The 24,743-nt window shown below is 32.3% G+C and overlaps 1 protein-coding gene across 1 annotated transcript in view; it reads right to left on the reverse strand.

Annotated features, from left to right (window-relative positions):
* Positions 1-18,820, reverse strand: part of LOC148276410 (metabotropic glycine receptor-like) — a gene marked incomplete at its 3' end in the record, with an annotated part of 86,576 nt that extends 67,756 nt beyond the window's left edge. Inside the window, exons 1-3 of the mRNA XM_088234301.1 lie at positions 18,645-18,820; positions 9,263-9,478; positions 664-858 (exon numbers count right to left, since the gene is read on the reverse strand). Coding sequence (XP_088090427.1) covers positions 664-858; positions 9,263-9,448 — 381 coding nt within the window. The remainder of the gene's footprint in view (positions 1-663; positions 859-9,262; positions 9,479-18,644) is intronic.
* Between the last annotated feature and the right edge of the window lie 5,923 nt (positions 18,821-24,743).

A 24,743-nucleotide genomic window follows, 5' to 3' on the forward strand; every position in this document is an offset into this window, starting at 1 on the left:
GTAGTGGTCAAGACGCTTGACTCACGCACGGGAGGTTCCGGGTTCGATTCCCGGTGAGAACACAAAAATTAAAAATGTGATTTTTCTCAAGCCTGGGTGCTCTGTGATGTAATTCACCACTGTAATTAGGCCTCCTGGCCTGTTGTGGTGCAAAAAAAAAAAAAGTAAAATATTTACTTAATGACAGTTCTATATTTTATTACAGTATATTGTTTTTTTTCATTTTTTAAATTTATGTTGTTAATACACTCATCTTTTTATTTTTATACCAACTATACTTCTTAACACTGTTCCTTTATTTTGTTCCTTTATTTTATTTCTTTATATTGTGTTTTTTTTTTTTTTTTTTAAATCTATGCTGTTTATATACTCATCTTCTTTTTTTATACCAACTTTACTTCTTAACACCGTTCTATCTTTTGTTGCTTTATATTGTATTTTTTAAATTTAATGTTGTTTATATACTTATATTTTGTAAAATTTTCATGTATGTAAAAGCCTTATGGGCGTGAAAAAAATAATAAAATAAAATTATACCGGGAAGCTATAGAAATTTAAGAGCATCGCTGGAAGAAGTCCATGGAAATTACGTCCACTTCGAAACAGGTCAAAGGTAAAGCGTATCAATCAACTCTCGTAAAATTATTTTCTGGCCAAACTTACGACGTGGTTCCTGAAGTGTAGCAGCCCGAGGTTGATTTGCGGCACGCCCAGAGCCACGGCCACCAAGTCTGGTCTGGGCGTAAGGGCGGCGCGCGCTAGGGCGGCCGCGCGCTCGGGGCTGGCGGCGCGCCGCCCCACCATCCGCGCGAGGGCGCTGGCCAAGCCCTCGGCTACTTCGTGGTCAGATTTAGCGCTCTGAGGAAAATCAATAAACATTAATAATATACGCATATATTGTCAATGAAGCCCAATATCTCTGGATCTAAACTGAACAAATATTTTGTACTATCCCGTCAGATGGAAGTAGTGTTTATTTTAATTTAATTTTATTTATTAAGGTTCACAAATAATAAACAATACATGTGACATTGGTAAAATAATCACAAATTGTTATTTTGGACATTGTTCATCAATTATATGTGAACACAGCATGCACAAATAAAGAAAAAAGTTTATAATGGGATTTTTTTATTGGCTGGCTTAATTGAATTCTATGATTGTTACAAAAGTTTTTACAATAAATTATTACTCACAGGTTGTTAACTTACATAAGTGACTATTCAATTTTATAAATAGCGTTACAGTTTTCATATAATTATTTAATGTCTCGTTAAATATATCAATATCAGCATTAATTTCTACATTATTATACAATCTTAACATAGTGATAATGCATTAAAGTGCGCCATATTACTATTGCAGGTTGGAAGATAAAAGGTTGTGTACGATCTCAATTGTCGACTGGGGACATTCGGGGGTACATTCTCTAAACAAAATTTAGAATCTGCATTACAATGAATTTTTTTATAAAGATATATCAAGTCTAAAATCTGTCTCCTAAATTCTTTTGTCTTTCTTGCACTTGGTGATATACATAATTGTCAAATTTAGTACTAATAATCCTTTCGCTGAGACTTGATTTAGTTTAAGTAGTTAATAAACCTTGAAATAGCTATATTAATTGCATGATTATGGCATTAATATTTTGGAAAGGCGTCGGATTCAAGTAATTTAAAAATAATGATATCTAAATTGATGTTATTAAATTTATCAAAGTAGAAATAGTAACTAAATTTTTGTTTTTGCTACCATTTGTGTTCGCAATGTGGATATGAAGAAGTATGACAATATCCGAAATGCACTCTTTTGTTTTTGTTTTTTTCTATTATGTGCTCACTAATTTTTTTCATTTTAATTATTCTATTATTTCATACTATGTACTACATGATTATTGTGCACTGCTGTGATTATTGCTGTAAAATATTATTTTTTGTAAAGGGTTCTTTAAACTGTTGATGTATAAATAAATAAATAAATAACCCTTTCGTATAATTTGAAAAATTCACAGTAAAGGGGGTATTGAACGCAGTAGAATTAAATTCAATTAAAATACGTAAATCTACTCGATTTTAACAAAAAAAAGGTTTTTGTAGTATGAGTGAAACCGATAGGAAGACCCTTTGTCTTTAAAACAGTTTTCAGTATGTGGAAGGAGTGCTTTCATTGCACACGTTGATAATTTGATCTATTAAATATGCTTTTGCTTTCTAAGACATAAAACCACCTCTGCACATTCGGTCGAAGCTTCTGAAACACTCGCAAAGTAAGTAGGCACTGACTTGAAGTGACACACTACACTCTCGAAGGTACTCTGCTAACTTCGGCTAACTTGTGTTATTCGGAGGAAGCTTAGTAATATTTTTCATCGTCATCATCATTTGCCTTTCCACGCCCAGTGGTGCATAGGGCACTGCATAAGTACACCAACAATGCAGCGTATTTTGTTCAACTCCATAAAGTTAAAGTGACCAGTCCTAAGCTTCAGGTGCCAGTCCAGGGATTGTGAAATATTGGAGTGAATCACTTTTAAAATGAATATTTCACGTGTCTAGAAACAGAACCTGGGACCTCAAGCATATATGACCAAATTTTTGTAGCCATATTATGTATTATTCCCTGTCGGGATCGATATCAGTATTTAGATATTTTTACGCTGAGAACATGGAAGTCTGGACATTTACAGAGCCTACGCTCTGTCGTTCACCATTCTACATAAAGGCAGTGTTGATTTCCATATTCACGTGTGGCATTTTTCGATTTTTGTATAAATACTTTAAAGAATGTGGCATATTTCATAAAACTAAACCGAGACGTTAAATTGATAGGTACTTTATTTAAATTTTATTTGATTTAAGGTTTAGAAATATGCATTTATTTTACAATATAGTACAATGCAATATTTTTTTTTTTTTTCAAAAAATGCACGTCGTTCCATTTCTAGGGGAATAAAATGTGACTGAACGCGGAATCAAACGTTCCATGTACTGATATATATTAATGTAAGTATGATCCGACCAAGGCAGGGGTTTTATTTCCCCAAACTCCTTTTTAGCTCGGAACGAAATTGATGTGTAGTTTCAAATCACGTTTAGGATATAAACCAGTTTATGAGAGGTATGCGAAAACGATTCGCAAAAATAAAAGGAACGAAGTTTACGATATATTTATGGTTTAATATGTCACCTCCTATAATAAGAATGGACCTCAAATATTTTTAATTAAAATCTACTCTGGCATAATCTGGGTTGGAAGACGTTTTATTTCTGCCAACCTTATAAGTTGTCGTTTTATTATTAAAAACATATCAAAAGTAATTGCATTAGGCATATAAAATCAACCTTGTTATGGTCTACTCGCATACTTAACTTTACAGAGATCCGAGCTTCAAGCCTTACTTTACCAAAAATTAATTCCTATTTTCTCACACCTGTTTAGTACCGAAATACCCCTGAAATCGAAATATTTGGGCAAGTAAATCATAAGAACATAAATATTTATATACATTAATTGTTTTAATATAAAATTAAAATTAAATAAAAAACCACGGAAGTCACACTGAACGAAATGTTCAGGAAACAAGATTTTGTGATTTTGCGATTTTCAAAACATCATAACTTTTTAACCAAATGAGATAATTTCAAACTATAAAGATTTTTTAATGTAAAATAATTATTATTTCAAAAGCAATACGAGTAGTACATAGTAAAATGACGTTTCTGGGACAACTGATGTTTATTGCACTAAAACAAAGTGGACTTCAGATTTTTACTTCAACTTACAAAATCATTCATGACTCCTTTATTTTATCTTTTAAGGTATTGATATTTAACTCGCGTGTCGCATAAAAATACATTTATTTTTATTTGTAATATTCGTGAAATGTATTTATTTATTTTATCATAAATACAATTTTATGTTCACTTTGCCCAGCTAACAAGGGTACACACCCCGTTCTAAGCTAGGCAATTACATTTTAATGCATGATAATGGTTTACAAGTTAATAGAAAGCACAGACTAATAAAATATAAACTAACTCGCATACACATTTTGATACATATGCATACACACATACACATATACCCATACACCCATTCGTGGGATTGGGATAGAGTGGGATTTGAACCTCGGACCTTTGGCCTGTAAATCCACAATACTACCACGGGACCACAATCCGGTTTTAAATATAATCATACATACATACGTCATACATACATACGTCATACATACATACACATATATGTATATATATATATATATATATATATATATATACATATACACAAATATATACATACATACACACAAATGTACATACATCCATGCGCATACGCATACATAAATTCATAAAACATAGATAATTTATTTAATATAATGCGAACTTTCATGATTGCCATTTGTACATGTATTTTTTTCTTTATATTTTATTTTTAACATCCAGTAAGCATCACCAATCCACGGCATGCATCAACCTTTCTGACTCTTTTCGGCCAATGTCATAAGAGGACGAGGTCAACACCTTCCACAATTTGACAACACTCCCGCTTTTCCACGATTCTGGGAAAAAGTTATGGACCTTCTTGCCAACCCAATAGTGTTGTCTCGATGCCAAAACAGTGTTGACCCCTTCACTTAGTATCGGATCCCTATTGGAGTATATTGTTTTATGGTTGTGGTTGACGCTTGGATATTTGTCTCTATTTATGTGTGTAACCACTACCGTTCTCTATAAATACTCTGAGTAATAAGTACTCTGAATTCTTTGAAGAGCAAGTCACTTGGATAACGAAATGGTTTTTTTTAATTACTCGGATTAAGCATTTCTGTGCAATTATAATTGTATTATTTATTTATTTATTTATTTTACAGAAACATACGGTCAACTATGATTAAATAACATAATAAAGATATGGTTTAAAGTTAGACCAGCGTAGTTTCTAAATAAAAATCATACATATTAAATTATGGTACAACAAAAGAGTTTGTTTGTGTGTATTTGTATAAGAATAAGTGTGGTTTGTTTGTGTGGGAGTAAGTGATTATGATAATAAAACATTTATTTTATTTAAATGAAAATTCTAGATAGATGTTCATTGTAATTTATTATACAAATAAAAGTTATACTTAAATCGGCAAATTCGGAATAACCGGTGACCGGTTACATCGCTTTTGCGACATCTTCAAAACTGGTATATTTATTATAAAATTAAATATATTTTTACTTGTTGTGTAATAAAATCAATCAAAACAATAAATTCATTTAAACTTAATGAAATATCGTTAGACAAACTCTTTATTTACTTCGTAACACTTAGTAAACCGGTCTTAAGACAAAAATAATTCTATTCTATTCTTATTCCTTGCTACCTTTGTATAAATACATTTTCACCCTAAGCGATGAAATCACTCAGATTTTCTCGAAATCATTCAGTCAGTATAATTACCATTATACTTTCATTCCTAATTATATAGACGTAATATTTAATATGTAAGTCTCAATTAAAATACTGTATTTATCTTAATTCACACCATGCGTTAAACTTTGGGCTCGATTCAAGACAAAGTTGAAAAGGAAAATATATTGAAAAGCTATTTTTTCACTGTGATACCTATTTCATAACGCAGACTGATTTGGCTTATAGAGCGTACTAAAATGGTATGACAAAGAGCGAATGAGGGTTAAAAGTATAATATAAGTCACCATCACGCTGATTTTCTGTAAATGTAAACAGAAGGATGAAACAATAAATCTTTATATGAACCTATTCATCACATTCTCCAAACTATTCATATTTCAATATATTTATTCGTTTTAAACATTAAATTATAATATGGAGTTCTACAAAATAAAAGCCAACTCAAGGACCATTTATTCGTAGTAATTCGATCTACGTTTAAAAAAATGATCGTGCATAAGAATAGTAATTAATACTTTTCGGATATACGAGTATAACACAAGAAAACTATTTTATTTAGTCTTAGGACACATGACCGGCGACCAGATATATGACTACCGTAGGTAACTAAAATGGCTCAAAATAAGACAGAGGAGAGACTATCATACCCTCGCACTATCTTCATAAAGTTCCTGTATATCTCCGTGAAAAATTTTAATGCTCATCAGTTCATGGTTTACCTCTTCGTTCTTTTTCTTAAATCACCCTCTTAATTCCTATCCACAATTCTTCATTCTTCTCTAACTCAGATAGTGCCAATGCGGCTGAACTGTGAAATCATCTCCCATCCACAATTAAAGATGTTCCTACGGTTGCTTTGTTTAAATCACTTTTGAAGAAACATCTCCTTTCTTTTCCTTTATCTCTAATAATTTCCTCTGTCTTTATTACCTTTTCCCATTGAAGTATACATAGTATCGATAAGAACATCGTGAGATGGATGGAAAGCGAAGGAGGGTTTGGTAAAGTCATGTCCAAAAAATGAACACCACCAGACTCCCTTATGTTGCGCTGCATTATCAGCTTCACGGAACTCGTCCTCGTGGAAGACCTCCAAAAGACTATCAAAATGATGGAAAGACTGCTGAAAATACGCACGACAGGAGAAACAACACTCTGGAGAACAGACCACATAGGTAGAAAGAAGAAGAAGAATAAACTTGAAACCCTTTTTTAAATATTATGTTTTATTCATTGTTATTTAATCCATACTCATGCTTAAAGTAATCATTTTTGCACTAATAATTCAAACCAAAAACTTTTTCTCAATGTTTATTTATTTACAATACACATATTTCTAGTGGTCTTTTTTATTTTTAATTTCACGCATACATTTTGAAACTTAAATTATATAAATAACACGTCATTTTATTTATTGGTTAGAGGAAATTACCATTTAAAAATAAAGTTTTCCTCGTGGATAAGCTTAGCGGGAATTTGACGCCAATTTCCTAATAGTTGTTTGTTATGGAAAATTCATGACAATATGTGTCGAAAATAATTCGCGTCAAAAATATTCACATGGTCGCCTATCTACCCTACAACAGCTCTTGGCGAGGAAGCGTTTACTGTATTATTAAAATACCTTTTCCCCCGTACGGCACTTCGTGTCGCCGGGAACTGTCAACGCTGGGTTTAAATTTTCCTACGTGAAAATTTGATTTTCCGCGGAAACATTACACGGGGATAGAGCGTACGAATAAAGTTTAAATAAAACTTTTTTTTCCAGGATAAGAATAGGTCTTCTTTCCATTAGCTCTTCTCTCTACCCATTTTTCTTCGGTTTCCGCTCTATCTTACCCTACTCTATTTTTCTTCCATATGGTTTATTCACCTCTCCCTAAGTCTACCTATAATTCACAATGAGGACTCACTCAGTTAACTTCTAGTACTCTTTCGCTAGGTACAAATTCATTGATTTTAAATCTAAAAATAGTTTTATAATAATAATATAGAATTATTTTTTATATTTTTTTAACACATAAGTCTTAGTACGCTCTTACTTTAGATTTCAATTTCAAAATACTTGACTGGCTATATAAAAAAAAAAATATTTTAAAAAAACACGCACTGTCCTGGACTATAAACTAAAGATATTAACTCTTTTTTTATGATATATTGTTTTGCCCTTTAATTGTAAGGAAAATTTTTATGTTTTATAAAATATTTTTTAAAACCCTTTTTAATTATAATGAAATAAAAAAGTATCTCCTCATCTTTTACAGAATATTTTCTTTTCTCTTTCTGATATTATACAAAAATATTATACCTGCCAATTTATTATAGGAACAAAAAATTCATAAACATTTCTTGCATAACCACGAACAGGCCACGTCTTTGTGGAATTTTTTGTTTACTATTCATACTGTTGATATGTTTTTTATTGCTACGTTCTAATACTCTGTTATACCTCTGGTGCATATTATCAAATAAAACAAAAAAATATGATGATAAATTAAAAAAAATATATAAAAATTCGCTTTTTCCAATTTAAAACTATGTCATTATGTATACCTATCATTATAATGTAACAAAAGTTTAGAAGTGCCATAATGTTGATGATATATTACCCTTTTATGTAATTTACATGCTGTGTTATTAATAAATGAATAGATTAATAACAAGTTAACTTCTACATGTCCCGACTATCGTAGATTTTGCAATGTATCGAAGCATTGAATTACTTAACTTTTTGAATCCTGCATACTCGTATATCTGTTTTTCTCATTCTGAGCTAGAACATTGTATTTGAATCGGCCTGTGTATAACACGAGTATCGAAAAATTTATGACCGCTAGCTCTGCCCTTATCACAGTTTGTGCAAGCGCAGTAAACTCACCCCACGTATTGTACAATGCACGGGCACTGGTAGAACTTATCCGAAGATAGTTTATGGAAATGTCTTTGAAATGGAAATAGTGGCGCAGTTCCCTTTACGTTGCAAATATTTTACAGAAAATATTTTCGAAAACTACTTATAGTCACATATTCTCGGTATAAACTAAGTTTTTAGAAACATTTGAACCATATTTTGCTGTGCGGGTTTATGTACTAATAAATGAAATTTGAAAATCTAGAGTGTTTGTAAAATCTTTTGGACTTTGCCTTTACGTATAAAAGTAAAAAGCGTTTTCCGTCAATTATATTTTTATCAATACGTTTTTTTTTAAATATCCATTTGCAATGTGAAAGTACATAAAAGTGTCACAATTATATTTCAACATACATTATATAAATTTTCATTGCTTTTACAAATATTTTCTAAAAACCCAATTAAGCATTGCTTCGATCAAGGAAATAAGTACAAAGCTACTTATAATATACCTACTGTTAAGCCCATTTACACCAGGGTAAAAATCCGCTCGGCACGAAAAATTGGATGGATTGATATTTATTGCATTAGAATTACTATTAAATTATTTTTATTAATTTAATGCTAGGCAAACGAAATAACCATGGCACCATGAGGTTGACTAATCTACGTTAGATTCCCTTTTGCAGGATTTTTTCTCTAAAGTGGCCGCTGAATACATTTTTAATAAATACAAAGTAATACGATAAATGTCAATTCACCTTAATTGATTAAGACATTTATAAAATTCAATTTAATTTAATGTTAAACATTGTTAGCATACATTGTTAAAAGTTCATCCGAGCAATTAAGAGGCTATCGCTTTTTTGCATAACTTTCAGAGTATTGCATTTTCAATTAGAAAACATCCCATGCCACAAAGCCTGCAACCCCAATTGAGTGTGCTCGAATTTTTCGTAAAGTTTTTTTAAACAAACATATTAATAATATTACCGGTGGTGGCCGTGGAACGGTCCTCAGGGACCTGATCTCGCAGGGCACAGGCGGATTGTAAGTGGGGCTGGGGGCGGTGGCGGAGGGCGAGAAGGGGGCCGGCGCCCCCTCCCCGCCTCCCCCGTCCCCCTGCCCCGCCCCCAACAACCCGAATACCGCCACCAGCAGCAGCCCTTCGCTCCTCATACTCGACTCGGGTCACCTCATCGCCTTTCACTGAAACAAGCACTTAGAATAAGTATTCGTAGAATATAATTTTAAGATTCTGATAACATATTTCGAAAGATTAATTCAGTATTTAATAAAATATTTGGAATAGAAGTGGGGTAATGTTTCATTAAAGTTAGCTCGTCGTGCGTCAACGTCACTGTCGGACTATGCGGTGCCTCAATATCACACGTACGGACTGTCCAATCTAGATGAGATCAAAAAACAGACAGACTCTCGACTTCGTGTAACTACAAGGCAAACCATTAGTTCTACTACTCGAAGGAACGATAGCTCGGAGAGTATTCCGCTTTGGTGGTATGGAGGGAAAAAGCGGAATAGCAAAAGCACCGATACGTTTGGACAGGCCAGATTAGGACTGCGACAGGCTCTTTAGCAATTACAACCATCCGCTTTAAGCGAGCCTAGTCGAGGGACATCTGGAAAAGTAGGTATAGCTGACAGTGTTGGAGAAGTAATGACTGCCTGGTGAGCACCAACACCAGATCGGGACTGCGACAGGCTCGTCAGTAACTGCCACCATCCGCCTAGCCGAATCTAGTCTAGGGACAACTGGAGGAGTATACTGCCGTCGTAAGCAAAAAGACAGTTATTTGCAAAAGTATCATTTTGAGATACGACACTTTTTAGTATTTAATAACTTAATGCAAATAAAAAAACTAAAATTCTGAATCATAAAATTTATGTGTGTCATATAGATTCATTCTCTATGATCTCTAGATATTGTGTTATTGCTTATAAAAGTTAAAAAACGTTTTATCGTTTTTCGTACTGAAATATTTTTTTAACTGCTCTTTGCTATACAGAGTGTTCTTTAAACTCTGTCACATCTGAAACCACGATGATCAGTATGAGCAAGAAGCCATATTGGCACATTAAAATATTTTTTTGAACGAATATTTTTTTTTTAAATAAAATATCGCGCGGCGAAGTATCAGACTCTCCCCTTCCCCCTTCTCGTTTCACTCCTGAAGAAGTCAGCAACCATTTGTTTTTATATACGAGTATATTTTATTTTTTAAAATTTTCTTTGTTCTTAATATTTTTTCAAATACGCTAATATGTCTTCTTGCCCATTCTGATCATCGTGGTTTCGGATGTGACAGGGTTTAAAGAACACCTGTATATGAAATGGTTTGAAATTCCTTGTAGAACATTACCTCATATTTACTCATTTTATAATTTATGAAAAAAAAAAAAGCCTTTTTGGTCATGACGCTGACGGTAGTACAGAAGATGGTGTTGAGCAGTTGATAATTGGTCGCGATCCTGATGAACCAACGACGGAAGAAAACACATCGATTCTTAACTTACATGCGACCGCCTAATCGACCATGTTAATTTAAATATGGCACCTGTGGCTGTCGTTTTGTACAGCCGGAGTTTATTTCCAAAGCTAATTTTGCTCGCTCTAATATTATTTCACTGTAGGTATTGAAGCAATACCCATTCTTCAGATACGAGTATTTTTTTTCATTGTTCACAGCTTAAAACAAATCTCGGCGTTTGCAATAATTATAATAGCAAAATTCATAGTTATTTTATAGCAAAAAATTACATACATCTTACAACAGTTCGATCAAGAATTTTAAAAAAAAAATCATCATCATTCCCTTTCTTCACCTAATGGTGCATGGGGCACTGCATTGGTACACTAATCGCAGCGCATATTGATCATTTTTATCACATGAAGGTAAGATGATCACTCTTACGCTTCAGGCACCAGTCCAGGGACTATAAAATATTCTGGAATCAAACACCATTTTAAATCAATATTTCATATGAAATATGTCGGAAATCGAACCCGAGACCTCTTGCATGGTAGACAAACACGCAGACCATTACACCACGAGGCCGACGTTACATGTCGATTTATTACAACAGAAAGGGAAAACATTTTTGAGAGGGGAATATGGTAGTACAAGAATTTACAGGGCTTATGACCTATCTTCTATATATTTCTAACTTTCTATGTAAAATTGACAATTTAAAAATCCACATTAAACCATGGATACCAGGATATAAGCCATGTTAATGCCTATACTTCCATATACTCTTCTCAGCAATGTTTTCCTAGTCTGTTGCCCTAAAATTTAATCTTGTTAGCTCCCTGGGAAGTACAACGTATTTTTTAATTAAAATACATTATTTTGATAATGTTTATAATCTCATTTATTATTAATAAGCGTTTTGCAAGAATATTATTAAAATTTACTCGCCTATGTGAGATTCCATAAAAGAAAAAATGATATGATCCCTCTTTAAAATGGACAATAAACCAAGAAGAATAACAGTCTGCCTTGTATGCAGCAAAGTGATTTTATGATGCCAAAAATATACTCGTACACCATTTTCTAAACCATGAAATTCAGAGGAAAATATTAAGTTCTAGGTCTATGCAGTCAAGTATTTTCTTAAATGAAAATAATAATGAGATCTTCATCAGGTGTGACGTGTTGTTATGTAGATAATTATATACCTCATAATTCAGCATTAATATTTTTTAACGAAAAATGGTTTTGAAGATTGATATGAAACATTTATCACATGTTGTCAGTAATCGGTAATAATAGAACTGATGACGTAATCAGGTTCATTATACACACAACTGCTAGCTTTATTATAAAATATAGTATTAGTAGCAACATTCGCATTGTCTTATATGCGCTTCTAAAATCAAAATATTGAATTCAGAGGTCGTACTGTAATATTGTATATTTTACTGTTTCTGTTCTTGTTTGCCTACTAATACTTAACGAATAAATCACGGAAAAAAGCAAAAATTTGTATTTTCTGGTTCTTCCTTTGGCGCTGATATGGATTATTTTCCAAACTTTGAATGAATAATATCGTCCGAAAATACGACAAAGAAACATTATTTACTTGAGTAATGCAAAGTAGGTAATAGTTTTACGTTAGACGATAATATTTTTGTTCCTTCGATCCGAAACTTCTTACTAAGTGTTTGTCACGGAGAACGGGTAAATCAATACAAATACTTTATTTAGCTCACCTAAAATACCTTACTCTTACCTACCATTTAATTAGATACTTATCGTTCTCCTGAATTTTACACCATCTACAGCCAATTGAAACTACTGTGATAACAATTAGGAACTTCAGCCTTACGGAAAATAGGATACAAAAAATGTTTTCTTGCGCGCGGTAAAAATCAGAGCATTAAATTGTAGCGCATAGTTTCTTAAAAATGTACGAAAAAAATAAAAATAAATATTTTCGAAATGACTAAATATATCCCTAAAAGTAAATACAATACTTAATTTCCACTTACCAACTTTTCTATGTCTACCGGTTTAAAGACGTACCCGTCTCTTCGTCAGGGCACAAATTATACCAACATGCAAAACCTACCATACATCTTCAGCATAGTTGTTCAGCACAGCAAAAATATAAAACCACCTCGTCATGCATTTGATTTATTATACATTTTTGTGCAACATCTATAGTGAAGGTGTATAGTGGGTTTTGCATGTTGGTTTGATTGGTGTCCCGACAAAAAGACGGGTACGTCTAGAAACCGGTAGACAGAAAATTCGGTAACTAGTTGTGTACAAATATTTAATAACATTTAGTTATATGATATATGTTAGCAGTATCGGAAACGAATAAGTTGAATGACATGCATAAATTGTTGATAGTCAATTAAGTATGTAAAAAAAAAAACAAATATGTGTTATAAGATTGAAAATGATTTATTTATTTAAAGCGACGTAAATGTACCTAATGCCACGTTGTATTCTGACATGCAAGGCATTGAAATATCTTTCCGAATGTCTATAATTTGTATTTGACTAACAAGTGACTATTACCTCCACGGGTATAATATTATACCGTAAAACAGAACGAACGATAATCAGGTGGTGCCTCTGGGAGCTTATCGAGTGACCGTACACATTACTGCTATTATATTATTAAAGTAAATTTTCAATAGAATAATTAGATACTTACTATTGTCTATAAAACGGTTCATTCTTTATCTACTGCTGTTAACATAAATTGCGTTCGTTTTTATACAAAATTAAAAATGCTTAAATAAAACAATGAAAAGGTTCGTCATTTGAAAGAAAATTTTCCACTCTATAAGATATTGTGTTTGCTTTTACGTTACATATATTATTTTATTTCATTACAAACCTTCAAAACGGAACGTTAGGTAGACGAAAGTGAGTATTTTCGACACCTCTTTCTGTTAAATCTAGGGAATAATGCTGCCAAAGCTGCTCGCGATATTTACGCAACTGAATGAATGCTATAAATCATTGACAAATTTGTCACAAAATAATAAAGGAGAATATATTATTGACCAATTTGTTGGTGTAATTATAAGTGGTGTCCGTTTTTTCCAAATAAAAAAAAAACAAGAGGACACATAAAAAATACATAAATACAAGTTTTCTTTACTATTTGCAAAAATAATTATCTGTCACGTAATAACTGGTATGATGCTCTTAAAAAAGGGAAAAAAAGTTGATCTAGTGTAGTTTCTTAAATATAATATTATATAGAATTATTTTCTTGTTTTAATAGTCCATTCAAAACAATGAACAGATAAATGTTCAAATGTGTGTAAAATAAGTAAAAATTTGATTTTGTATAGTTTACATCAGTATTTACATAATTATATTAATTTATGAGTCAACGACGTGAATGTCGCGAACAAAGTAAATTAGGAAAATAAGATATTCAAGTTTACTTAATTTAGGTCCGATATTGACACTTGATTTTCAACGTTTCAACGCTTTTTAACGTATATGTCGATAACTCTATGAAAGATTTAAGAATGGGAGCAAAAATGGCTGATTTAACGGTAAATTGTCTTTTGTATACTCTGTCTGCAACAAAGAGGGCCTGCAATGGTTAGAAACAAAAGTCTACAATGTATGCAAGGGAAGCGATTTTCTCATGAATGTCGATAAATTGAATGTGATGGTTTTTGAACGAGAGGAAAGTATGACTAACTGTTCAATCGCTGTGAATGGGGTTATTCTGAAACAGGTAGAGGAAGTTGTGTATCTAGAAAGTATGTTTACTGGAGATGGAATGACTGAGAAAGATATTAAAAGGAAGGTGAGTGCCGGGAACAGAGTAAATGGTGCACTTAAGTCAACTTTGACAAATTAATGTTTGTCGAAGGAGGCAAAATTAGCAGCTCATAATGGAATCCTGGCCTGGGGGCTGTCGAAATTCAATCTCTTAGACGAATGTGTGTTAAAACTATGTACAATAGGTGCACAAATGTTGAGATATGTACATTATATTATAAGGCGGAGAAAAGCTTTATCGACAAAATCTAGAGAGGAGTTTTCCGTTGGTTTGGAAATGTAGAGAAAATGAACAGCTAAAGAACGGCTAAAAAGATTTACGATGGGAATGTTGACGGTTGCTGGAATCGAGGAAGACCGAGAAAGACATGGTATGATCAAACCCAACAAATACTTAAAGATGGACATGTAATAAATCGTAATAATCGTGGCGCGTGCATAAGAAGATGTATAAGTGTAGAGAAAGCGAGATGTATTCAAAGACAGGTGATATGGCGTTTCATTCTTTCTGCCTACCCTTATAGGGAAACGTTGTGATGGTTTTTTGTTTGATTATTACGAATTTAAACTAATTTTTTTACTTTTTCAGCTGCTTTCTAATTACATTGATTAAAGGATAGGTAAAATAGTCATATATCATATTTTATATTAAAAGTACCACAATAAATTATGCAGGTATTTTTAAAACCCATTCATAAGAAAACCGTATTCTTTCACACAGGAAATTCCTAAGAATTCAGGACAAGGAACTTACGCAATTAGCGTATTGATAATAAACTATCCCAATTTTTTTTTCTCTTATTTATGAAAATAATTTATAGGAATCCGATACAATGTCCTACATCATTTTTAAAATTATCATATTCGTCAATCTCAGTTGTTTTAGCAACAGATTTTTTCTTGTACTTTAAAAAGTACAAGAAAAAATCCAAACCAAAGGACAAAAACCTAATTTAGAAAGGTTTAGTGTTTCAATGCCCTGGCCACGCTTTGTTGAAAATGTTGAACGTTTTATCACCACATTCTAATTTATTCACTAATTTCATTTCTTCATGCATCATAAACAAAACTATTATGGATTTGTAGTGACGTTTCATTAATGAATGAGTGGCACTTTAGGCATCCTTACCTGTCTAACCAAACCAAAATGAAACGTGGCAAACGCACTACATTATTCACTAGCGTGATGAGACCTTCGCGAATCCCACTATTAGTATTCTGGTCGAGTGCATCGTAATCTGGAATGGGCAATTCGTTCCATAGGCGGGTCCCAACATACCGACTCGACTTGTACTCACCTACATACTCGTTTATATTTATTGCTACTTACCTGACATACATTCTAGAGACAATTACAGGCGATCGTTTAAGGACACTCCGTAATTGAGTTAAATAGTTTTGATTTTTTATTATACCCACACTACTAACATAATAATATAATCTTAAGTATCTTAGAAGTCTATTGTGACGTATATACGAAGGACCTGTATAAAGAATATCATACAAACGAAAAAAAAACATAACTTTTAGAGTTTTATTTTCCCTAAAAGGTACCACTTATCGATAAACGGTATTTGCGGCGTTTGCGCTTTTGATGCATTAACGTATGTACATATATATATGTATATTTAAAAAAATATTAACGTTTGAATAAGGCAAATTTAACATTACGTTCATGCCAAATAAAACTGTTTTAACGGAAAAAAAAAATATTTGTGATCTTAGGATTTACTAAATTTTTTTTGGCCATTTTCAACGTGTTGTAAATAACTAACTTTAACAAAACGGGAATTAAGTTGAACCTAGAACCTCTGATCCGTGAATCCGCAACTCTAGCCACGGGACCACAACCCGATTCGAATTCGAAACACAACCGAGATTTAGTACCGTGGCTATTGTTCGAACCCCGCTCTACCAAAATTTGATTTCCATTTTCTAAGAGTGAGTTATTTTTAACTCGTCGAAAATGGCACCAAAAATTAAAATATTTTAGTATATCACAAGACCATAAAATATCACAAAAATATTTATTTTTTCTAGCACAAAACTTTTTTTACTTGACAGTAAATTTGCTTACTATTAAAGAAAGCTTTTTATTAAATATTCAATTACATTAATGCATTATATAAAACTATATTAAATATTTAATATCATTAACGCATCACGTAAAACTGTACGTTAGTTTGTCTCCCTGTAAATAAATAAATAAAATATAATTTTATGCATGTAAGATTGATGATTTCTTAAAAATTATCTCTGGTTTTGCATTTTAAGTGGATTAAGGGTGCTTATTTTAATCGTTTTTAAAAATCAAATCATACAATACACGTTTTTATTGCTATGACACAAACAATTCGGAATAAACCTCATTCATTTTTCACAAAATATTAAAATTATTTTATTCATTCGAATTCCTAGTAAAAGTAGGTTGATAAAAAGATACGCAATTTCCCGAAAGTCTCTGCGATCTGTCTTTGGCACTTTTCTCAGAATAAAGATGGAGAATCTAGCATCGGTAGCTCGCTGTGCCTACGGGTCCCGGGAAACATTTATCTTCCTAAGATGGAGACAGATGGTCCCAATAACTTCTCGAATTCCAGCGGAGATACGAACACAGAACCAAAAATAGAGCTTATGGACCAGAGTAATAAATCCCCTCGTTTCATCATTTGCCTAGCCAATCTAAGAATCCTCTAATTGGCATTCCTCCTCGTGGTTAGCGCGTTTGCGTTACGACCCGGATTCATTCCCCGATAAAGTTTATTTATTGAATACTTTTAATAAAACTCTTTTTATAAGGAAATTCAACGTTACGGGAAATTGGATAGAAAATGTTTTCTTAAGCGGTAAAAATTAGACAGCGAAGTTTCTTGAAAATGTATGAAAAGAATTATAAAAATTATTTTAGTAAAATCGATCTACTTTAAACGACGTCACTAGTTCTTTCGTATCAACCAATGATAGATTGTTGTGAAAGATTTTTTTTTTACAGAAAGCCAATTCATCAATCAGCAGAACTCATCGAAGAGAATTTGTGACGTCACGCGGAGTAATTTCAAAATTATATCACTTTAAAAAATCATAGCGCTGATAATACGACACGTTAAAATAAATAAAATTAGTTTTTGCTTAGTTTGATAGTCTATTAACAAATAAAAAAAACACAGAATTTCCTTGTTATTTTTCTAACTAGGTGAGGTGATTTTTTTTATTGACATGAAATCAACAATATATTGAGTAAATCAATGTTTTTGTTAACAAACACTAAATCTTCTATTTTTAGCCAATAAATGTATATTTGTACACATCCTTTACACATACATAAAAAACATATAATTGTGGCTATGTAAAATTGTGTATTTTGTGCATTAAATAAATAAAATAAAAAATAAAAAAATAAAAAATTCCTTTTAAATCACATAAAAAAAATCCTTAAATATCTTAGTTTTTAATATACCTTGACATGAATGATTTGTTTTTAAAGGTACTGCAACATTTTATGAAGATCTCTGCACTTGCCACCTGAAGCATGAGCCTGATTATCTTGCTTTTGATCACACGATTCTAAGTTCATTCCCGGTAAGTTTGCAATAATTAAAATATGTTTTTTTTCAAGCCTGAATGTACTTCGTTTGGAAAAAAAATACATTATCAAATGAATTATTAGATACGATGATGCGAACAAGGATATGAATTCGATTTTTAAAATGAGCTTGTTTTTTCGATATTCAACTCGAAAGATAACTCACCTCCGATAATTGTGGATTAAAATTTTGTCATCAATAATCCTGCACGTGACCGAATTTAAACCATGGTTTTTTAAGATGTAATTCACTATTATATTTATAATTTTTGCTGTACTTAAAAAAAATACGTTAAAAAACAAATACATTCCCCGATCAACAAGATTTTTTGCATTAGCTTCACTGTACTCGTAATATTGAATATACCACCCTCAACTTTACTGGTATTCGATCAGCAACTCAGTGACCTATGCATCATTTTGTGCAAACGAGGTTAGGGATAAGAATTTTACTTTCGAAATTAATCATGTTTTTTTGAAAGGCGGCATTACTCGCGCGGCAACTCACCTCCGATAATCGTGGATGAATATTTTCTCGCGAATAATCCTGAACAAGTGAGTATTCAAATCGGCGTCGGCGTCGACGATCCGACGACACATCTTCACAAGGTTAGTAAGGCTAGCACTGGTCACACGGTCACCTGACGCGCGCACGCTACTGGCGGACGGAGCGGGGCTGGGCCGACGCGGGCCGCAGGACGCGCGACACCGGACTGGACTGGCGCTCAGCGCCCCGGGCAGCGGCGCTCCGCCCCCGAGGGGCGCAGCCGCGCCCGGCGCGCGACGCTGACACACTTTTGCGCCTTTTCGACGCCCACGGTTTTCAAAAATTTTCTGCAAAACTTCTTACTTTATTCGAACAAAAAATATTTTTTTAAGAAAAAAATTAAATAATAGTGACGATTATTGCCGATAAAACTACATAGTTAATGATTTTGGGAAAAAAACTAAATTAAACAACCAAGGAATTTCATTGATATTTTTAACAAATTCATTTAAAAAAAAGAAATATTTGCGTCGTTATCTCCCTAAATAAAACATTTTTAACAATCGAATATAACCACGCTAGAAAATGCAAATTAAGCCATGTAAGCTCGGGGTTCGAACTTTGGGCTTCTGATCCATGAGTTCATGTCACAACCGGTCTCAGATAATCCGTGATTGATAACATGTTAAACAATTTTTTTTTTAAACGATTTAAACGCATAAACAAAAGTACTAGCAATTATATCATCAATATCAACCTATTATCCACACCTAATGGTGTATAAGGGAGTGTATTTCAATATTCTGTAACACAATATTCTGTAAGGTGATCAGTTTTACGTTTTAGGCAATAGTCCAGGGGAAATTTAATATTGAAAATCAAACCCACCTTTTAAGAAATTATTTCATGTCGAGCTTTCCAGTAATCGAATAGTAATTATATACTCAAAAATATTTCGAGTTTGTACAAACATTTTTAAACATATGCTAAAATTAACCCTCCAGGTAATTGAGATTGACCAATGTTTTGAGGGGGGAACATAGAATCAAGATATTTACGATTCTTTAACCGTATTTTCTGTTTGAGCAACCATAATTCCGAACTGGCTTAAGTGATAATTTTTATAAACAATGTTTGAGTATGTCTTGCAGACTGGCTGGTTTTTCTTCCCTAGGGAGTTATTCATATTTAAACTTATTGCAACAGAGAGGAAAAACATTTTTGAGAAGGAAATATGGAAGTCTAGGCATTTACAGGGCTTATAACCTGTCGTTGGCTGGTTTTAGTGGCCACTTTACACCCGGATGAATCTCATTGGCAAAATAAAGGTTTCAGCTCCTTTACTTCACAAAATTCAGCAGATAGAAGAGTTGAGGAAATGTGGATGTTCGAACATGGGCAGAATGGTGAATGTTACACAGTGTGTAAAGTGGCCACTTAAACCAGCCAACGACAGGTCATAAGCCCTGTAAATGCCTAGACTTCCATATTCCCTTTTAAAAAATATTTTCCTTCTCTGTTGCAATAAGTTTTAAGATAATTTTTATATTATCTACGATAGTTACGATTAAAATAGTTAATTTTTTTTTTTTTAATATTTTTTTCATCATGTTAAATTGATTAATATAAAGGTAATCAATTTTTATCTTTAAATGAACGGAAATGACGGGAATCAATTGCTGATCTTGATTATAAAACATACGCCTAATATCTTATGTTACTGTTTCTATTCCATTTTTTTTAAATACATATTTTTTTACAAATTGCAACGAAGTCAGCCTCGGCTGCTCCCCTGTCAGCGACGCATGCGCGCGACGCCTGGGAACATCGACCTGGCACCGTCCGGCGTCTCCATGGCGACCCGAGATCTGCCACAAACAACACTGCATCCACTAGCGATGCCATAATTAGCATTAGCATAGTCAATTAATTTACAACGGCAAGGCAACTGCTAAATAAATAAGTACGTAACGTATGAATGTATATTGTCTGCACATTGTTGTTAACCTAGTTTTTTGTATACAGTGTATTAATAGAAAATTTATTTTTTACACAAAATGAAAAATGTATGTATCTACAATTTTTTTTTAGTTACTAATCAGAAAAAAAATACAATTTTATACAAATTTAGTGTTACGTATATATTTATTACGTTCCCCAATACGTAAAAGAAAAATACAATCTTTGTGAATGGGGAGTGATGTCTTTCAATGATGTGCTGTCTATTTTAGCCCAATAAATATTCCTAAAATTACAACTTCAATTAGTTTTACAATTCAATATTTCCATGTAACAACGTTACATATACGTTTTATTTTTAAGTCATTAGCATTTTTATTTTATGTCTCGGGTCTGATCCACGACATGGTTGACATGAAATATTTATTTAAAATGGTGTTTTGACACTAAAATATTTCAAAGCCCCTGAAAATGATCAAGATACGCTGCGATTTGTGTACCAATGCAGTGCCCTATGCACCATTAGGTGCTGAAAGGTAATGAAGAGGAAGTATTTTTATTGGTATGAATTCATGTTAAATAGTGTTTTTGATATGTTTCATTAAAATTATGAGAATAAATGCTTAAAAAACATTAAATAACTTAAAAATTAATCATATAAAGTTAGCACATGAAAATAGCAACAACATTTTTAACACAAATTCAATAATTATCGCATGCTAATAAAATTAGGTAGATATAGCAATAATTGTCATCACTAGCAGCCACTAACTCTCTCACTCGCTGCCTCACTGCCTCACTGACCGCGCTAACTTGAGGGTGGATTCCTCGGGCCCATGATCGATTTACAACTCGAGGACTTTATAAACAAGTTATTTTTTACAAGATCGGCGATTGTGGATTTGGGTTGATCAGGTACTGACGTAATTTGAGAGCTACAATCTCAAGGTCGAAGTATCCAATCAATTTTAAACTAATTTAAGTTGAGATTAATATTATGTAGCTGTGGTAGGATCTTCTAACAAAATTTTATGATGATCTGCAGATTAGCGTCATTTTACTGTAGTTCGTTTCTATAATTTTGAATTAAAGTTTTAAATAATGCGATTTAATCAAATATACATTAATAAAACATATTTGTAGCGCTTTCTTTTTCGTTGTTTATTATATTATAAAAACTATAGTTAAACACTTTGTTTCATATCGTTTATTATTGATTTAATTACCTACCGGTTTTTAAACAATTACATGCTCCTTAATCAAGGATTTCTTATTTTTTTCTTTTTTTTTTAAATACAAAAATGTACAAAACATAATTCTATTCCCATGAGTTAGCAAACTCATTCTGGGATAGGTATAATTTCAGATTATCAGATAAATATATATTTAGTTAAACATAATTGAAACAAAAATGGACAATTCTAGGAAATCTTTTTAAAAACAAATTAAAATATATTATTTGACATTAATTTACATAGATCAAGGGTTATCGAGAAATAGTTCAAGGAAATGATTTTTAGTGTCATTTGATTTCCATTCGTAGACTGGTAATAATTGATTGATAAGGTTGAATGATCTTTTTCGTGTGCCGTATATTTTAAAGAAGAAGGAAAATAAGACAGCATGATAAAAAATTGCGTAGTAGCTCAAAAACCGGTAGCTAGTAAAATAAAATGTAAAATAATAAATGGTTTAAAAATTTATATTTAAAAATATATTTTAGTCAAATTTACATTTAACAGATTTTTTATATTTACATAAATATATTTTGAATCAATCGCAAGTTTATTAACAATATTTTGGTTATGTCCAAATTTTAGTAGGCATGTTTTGGATTTTTTGCTGACGGGATTGATATCAATATTAGATATTTTTCAACAGAGGAAGCTGCGTAGAATTTATAGAAAAAAACATTTATAGAAAAGAAATAACATCGCTTTTCGACAATACAAATCGCTAGTTCTCCTATACTTTTATGGGAAATAATAAATTAATTTATTTTTAATCAATTACCATAAGCATCTGTATTAGCACTTCAATCACAGCGTATTTAAATCATTTTTGTTACAGAAAAGTTAAGGTGATCAATCTTACGCTTCATGCACCAGTCCAGGGACAGTGAAATATTAGAGAATGAAAACAGCATTGAAACAAAAGGTTTGCGTCGACCCTACCGAGAATCAAACCTGGGATCTCAAGCATAGTAGGCGAATGCGCAAACCACTACACTACGATGCCGGCTTATCCCCATTTAATTACCTTTTTCAGGATTTTTACCTGAAAGCAGCCATCAAGTCTAAAACACTCGTCCAGGATTCTAGCTCTATTTCACACACAGATCTGTATTCTTTATCCGCCTAGACACAGACAAAAGCAACGGGGAAAAAATAAACATGTGCAGTTATAAAAATAAAAACATGTAAGTATTATTATGAAGATTTATTGTATTATTGACAAAGTTTAAATACTATTATTAAATAAACGTGCAAATGTTATATCGACTGCTGAAAATAAATAGCAGTGCCAAATGCCTGATTAAGAGACAAGACTTAAGATGAGGAAAGTACATTCCATTGTCCTCATCTACACGTTATTATCTGTATATCAGATTAGAATGTACTTTCCGCACTTCCCAGTTTTGTCTCTGAATACAGAAATAAGTATCAGTTTTGGTTATTTTTGCAGGGGAGCATTTATTGTTGATATTGTCAAGTGAGGATTGATTTGAATTAAATTATTATTAATCAAGGAAAAAATTTGAGCTCTTATAAACCCAAATATTTACATTTCCAGACCATTTCCTAAACATCATAAATAACTTGTACTAAAAATTGGGAATCACGTTGTAGAAGCGCAGAATTTGAACCAAGGGCCTTTGAACCGTTAGTCCACAACACTACAACAAATAAACTTAATTATTTAATTAAAGCTAATGTAATGTTTGAAAATTGTATGAAACACAAAATGAGTCCATTACATGTGAAGTGAACAACTTACCCAATGATCAAACTTTTGTATTCAAAGATTGCATTGAGTTATATTATAATAAGTGTGTTGTCCAGATGTTTGTTAAAATTTACGTTTATGTAATAATTTTTATTTTTGGCATTATTTATTGGCAATCAAATATTGAAAGCATTCATTTACAGCCCCACAGTCATTATATTATGCATCCTTCACATCACAGTATGATGCATAAAACTCAGCAGCAACATACCCTTATTCACTCTTATGGAAATAATAATATTATTCATAATAATGATGTGAGTCAATCCAACTTAGCACTGAATATAAATACTAATATCTCGAAAGACTCTAATGTGATCCATTTAGGAAGTCATTATGTCAATCTCCAACCTGCTCAAAACACAGCAAGCCATCATCTGCATCCATCTATTGTGACAAATACTGATTATATGAAGCAAGATTATCATTATTTGGATTTGGGTAATCAGCATTCACAAACACAAATTCAACAAAATAATCACGAACAGCAAGAAAAACTAACACTGCCAAAAACAGAGGAGCAAACAAAAATTAAGAAACCATTATTCAAGTGTTTACCGTGCAAACTTGTATTTAAATCACAAAATATTTATAATTTGCATAAAAAGAGGCACATTGAAAGCAAGGTTTTGAAATGTGAACATTGTGGAAGAAATTTTGTACGCACGGATTCATTTAAGCCGCATACTCAAACTCACTTTGTGAAAAAGCCTTATGAATGTGAGAAATGCGGACAATCTTTTGCTCGTGAAATAAACAGAGATATTCACGTGGCGAGACACAATCAAATAACTGACTCCGAAAACTGTCAAAACAGCTTAAGGTGTAATATATGTCTAAAGATGTTTACTTGTAAAGTTGATCTTGACGCACATAATGATTGGCATAGAGAAACTAATCATTCAAAACAAGGAAGTGATAGTATTATATGCAATATTTGTAATGAAAAATTTAGGTGTAAAATATCTTTTGACACTCATTTAAAATCTCACCACGATGCAAATGAATCACATTTAAGTATGACACCATCGATAGAAGAGTTATCACGGATATCTCAAGAAGCTAAAATCTTATACAAATGTGACGTTTGCGGCTTTGAATATTCTTCATCCGCAAAATTACAACGACATATGGAAACACACAACGACTATGATA

The sequence above is a fragment of the Micrasema longulum genome, unplaced genomic scaffold (genome assembly GCF_059751315.1).
Source record: "Micrasema longulum isolate JH-2025_06_02 unplaced genomic scaffold, ASM5975131v1 h1tg001219l, whole genome shotgun sequence".
Lineage (NCBI taxonomy): Eukaryota > Metazoa > Arthropoda > Insecta > Trichoptera > Brachycentridae > Micrasema > Micrasema longulum.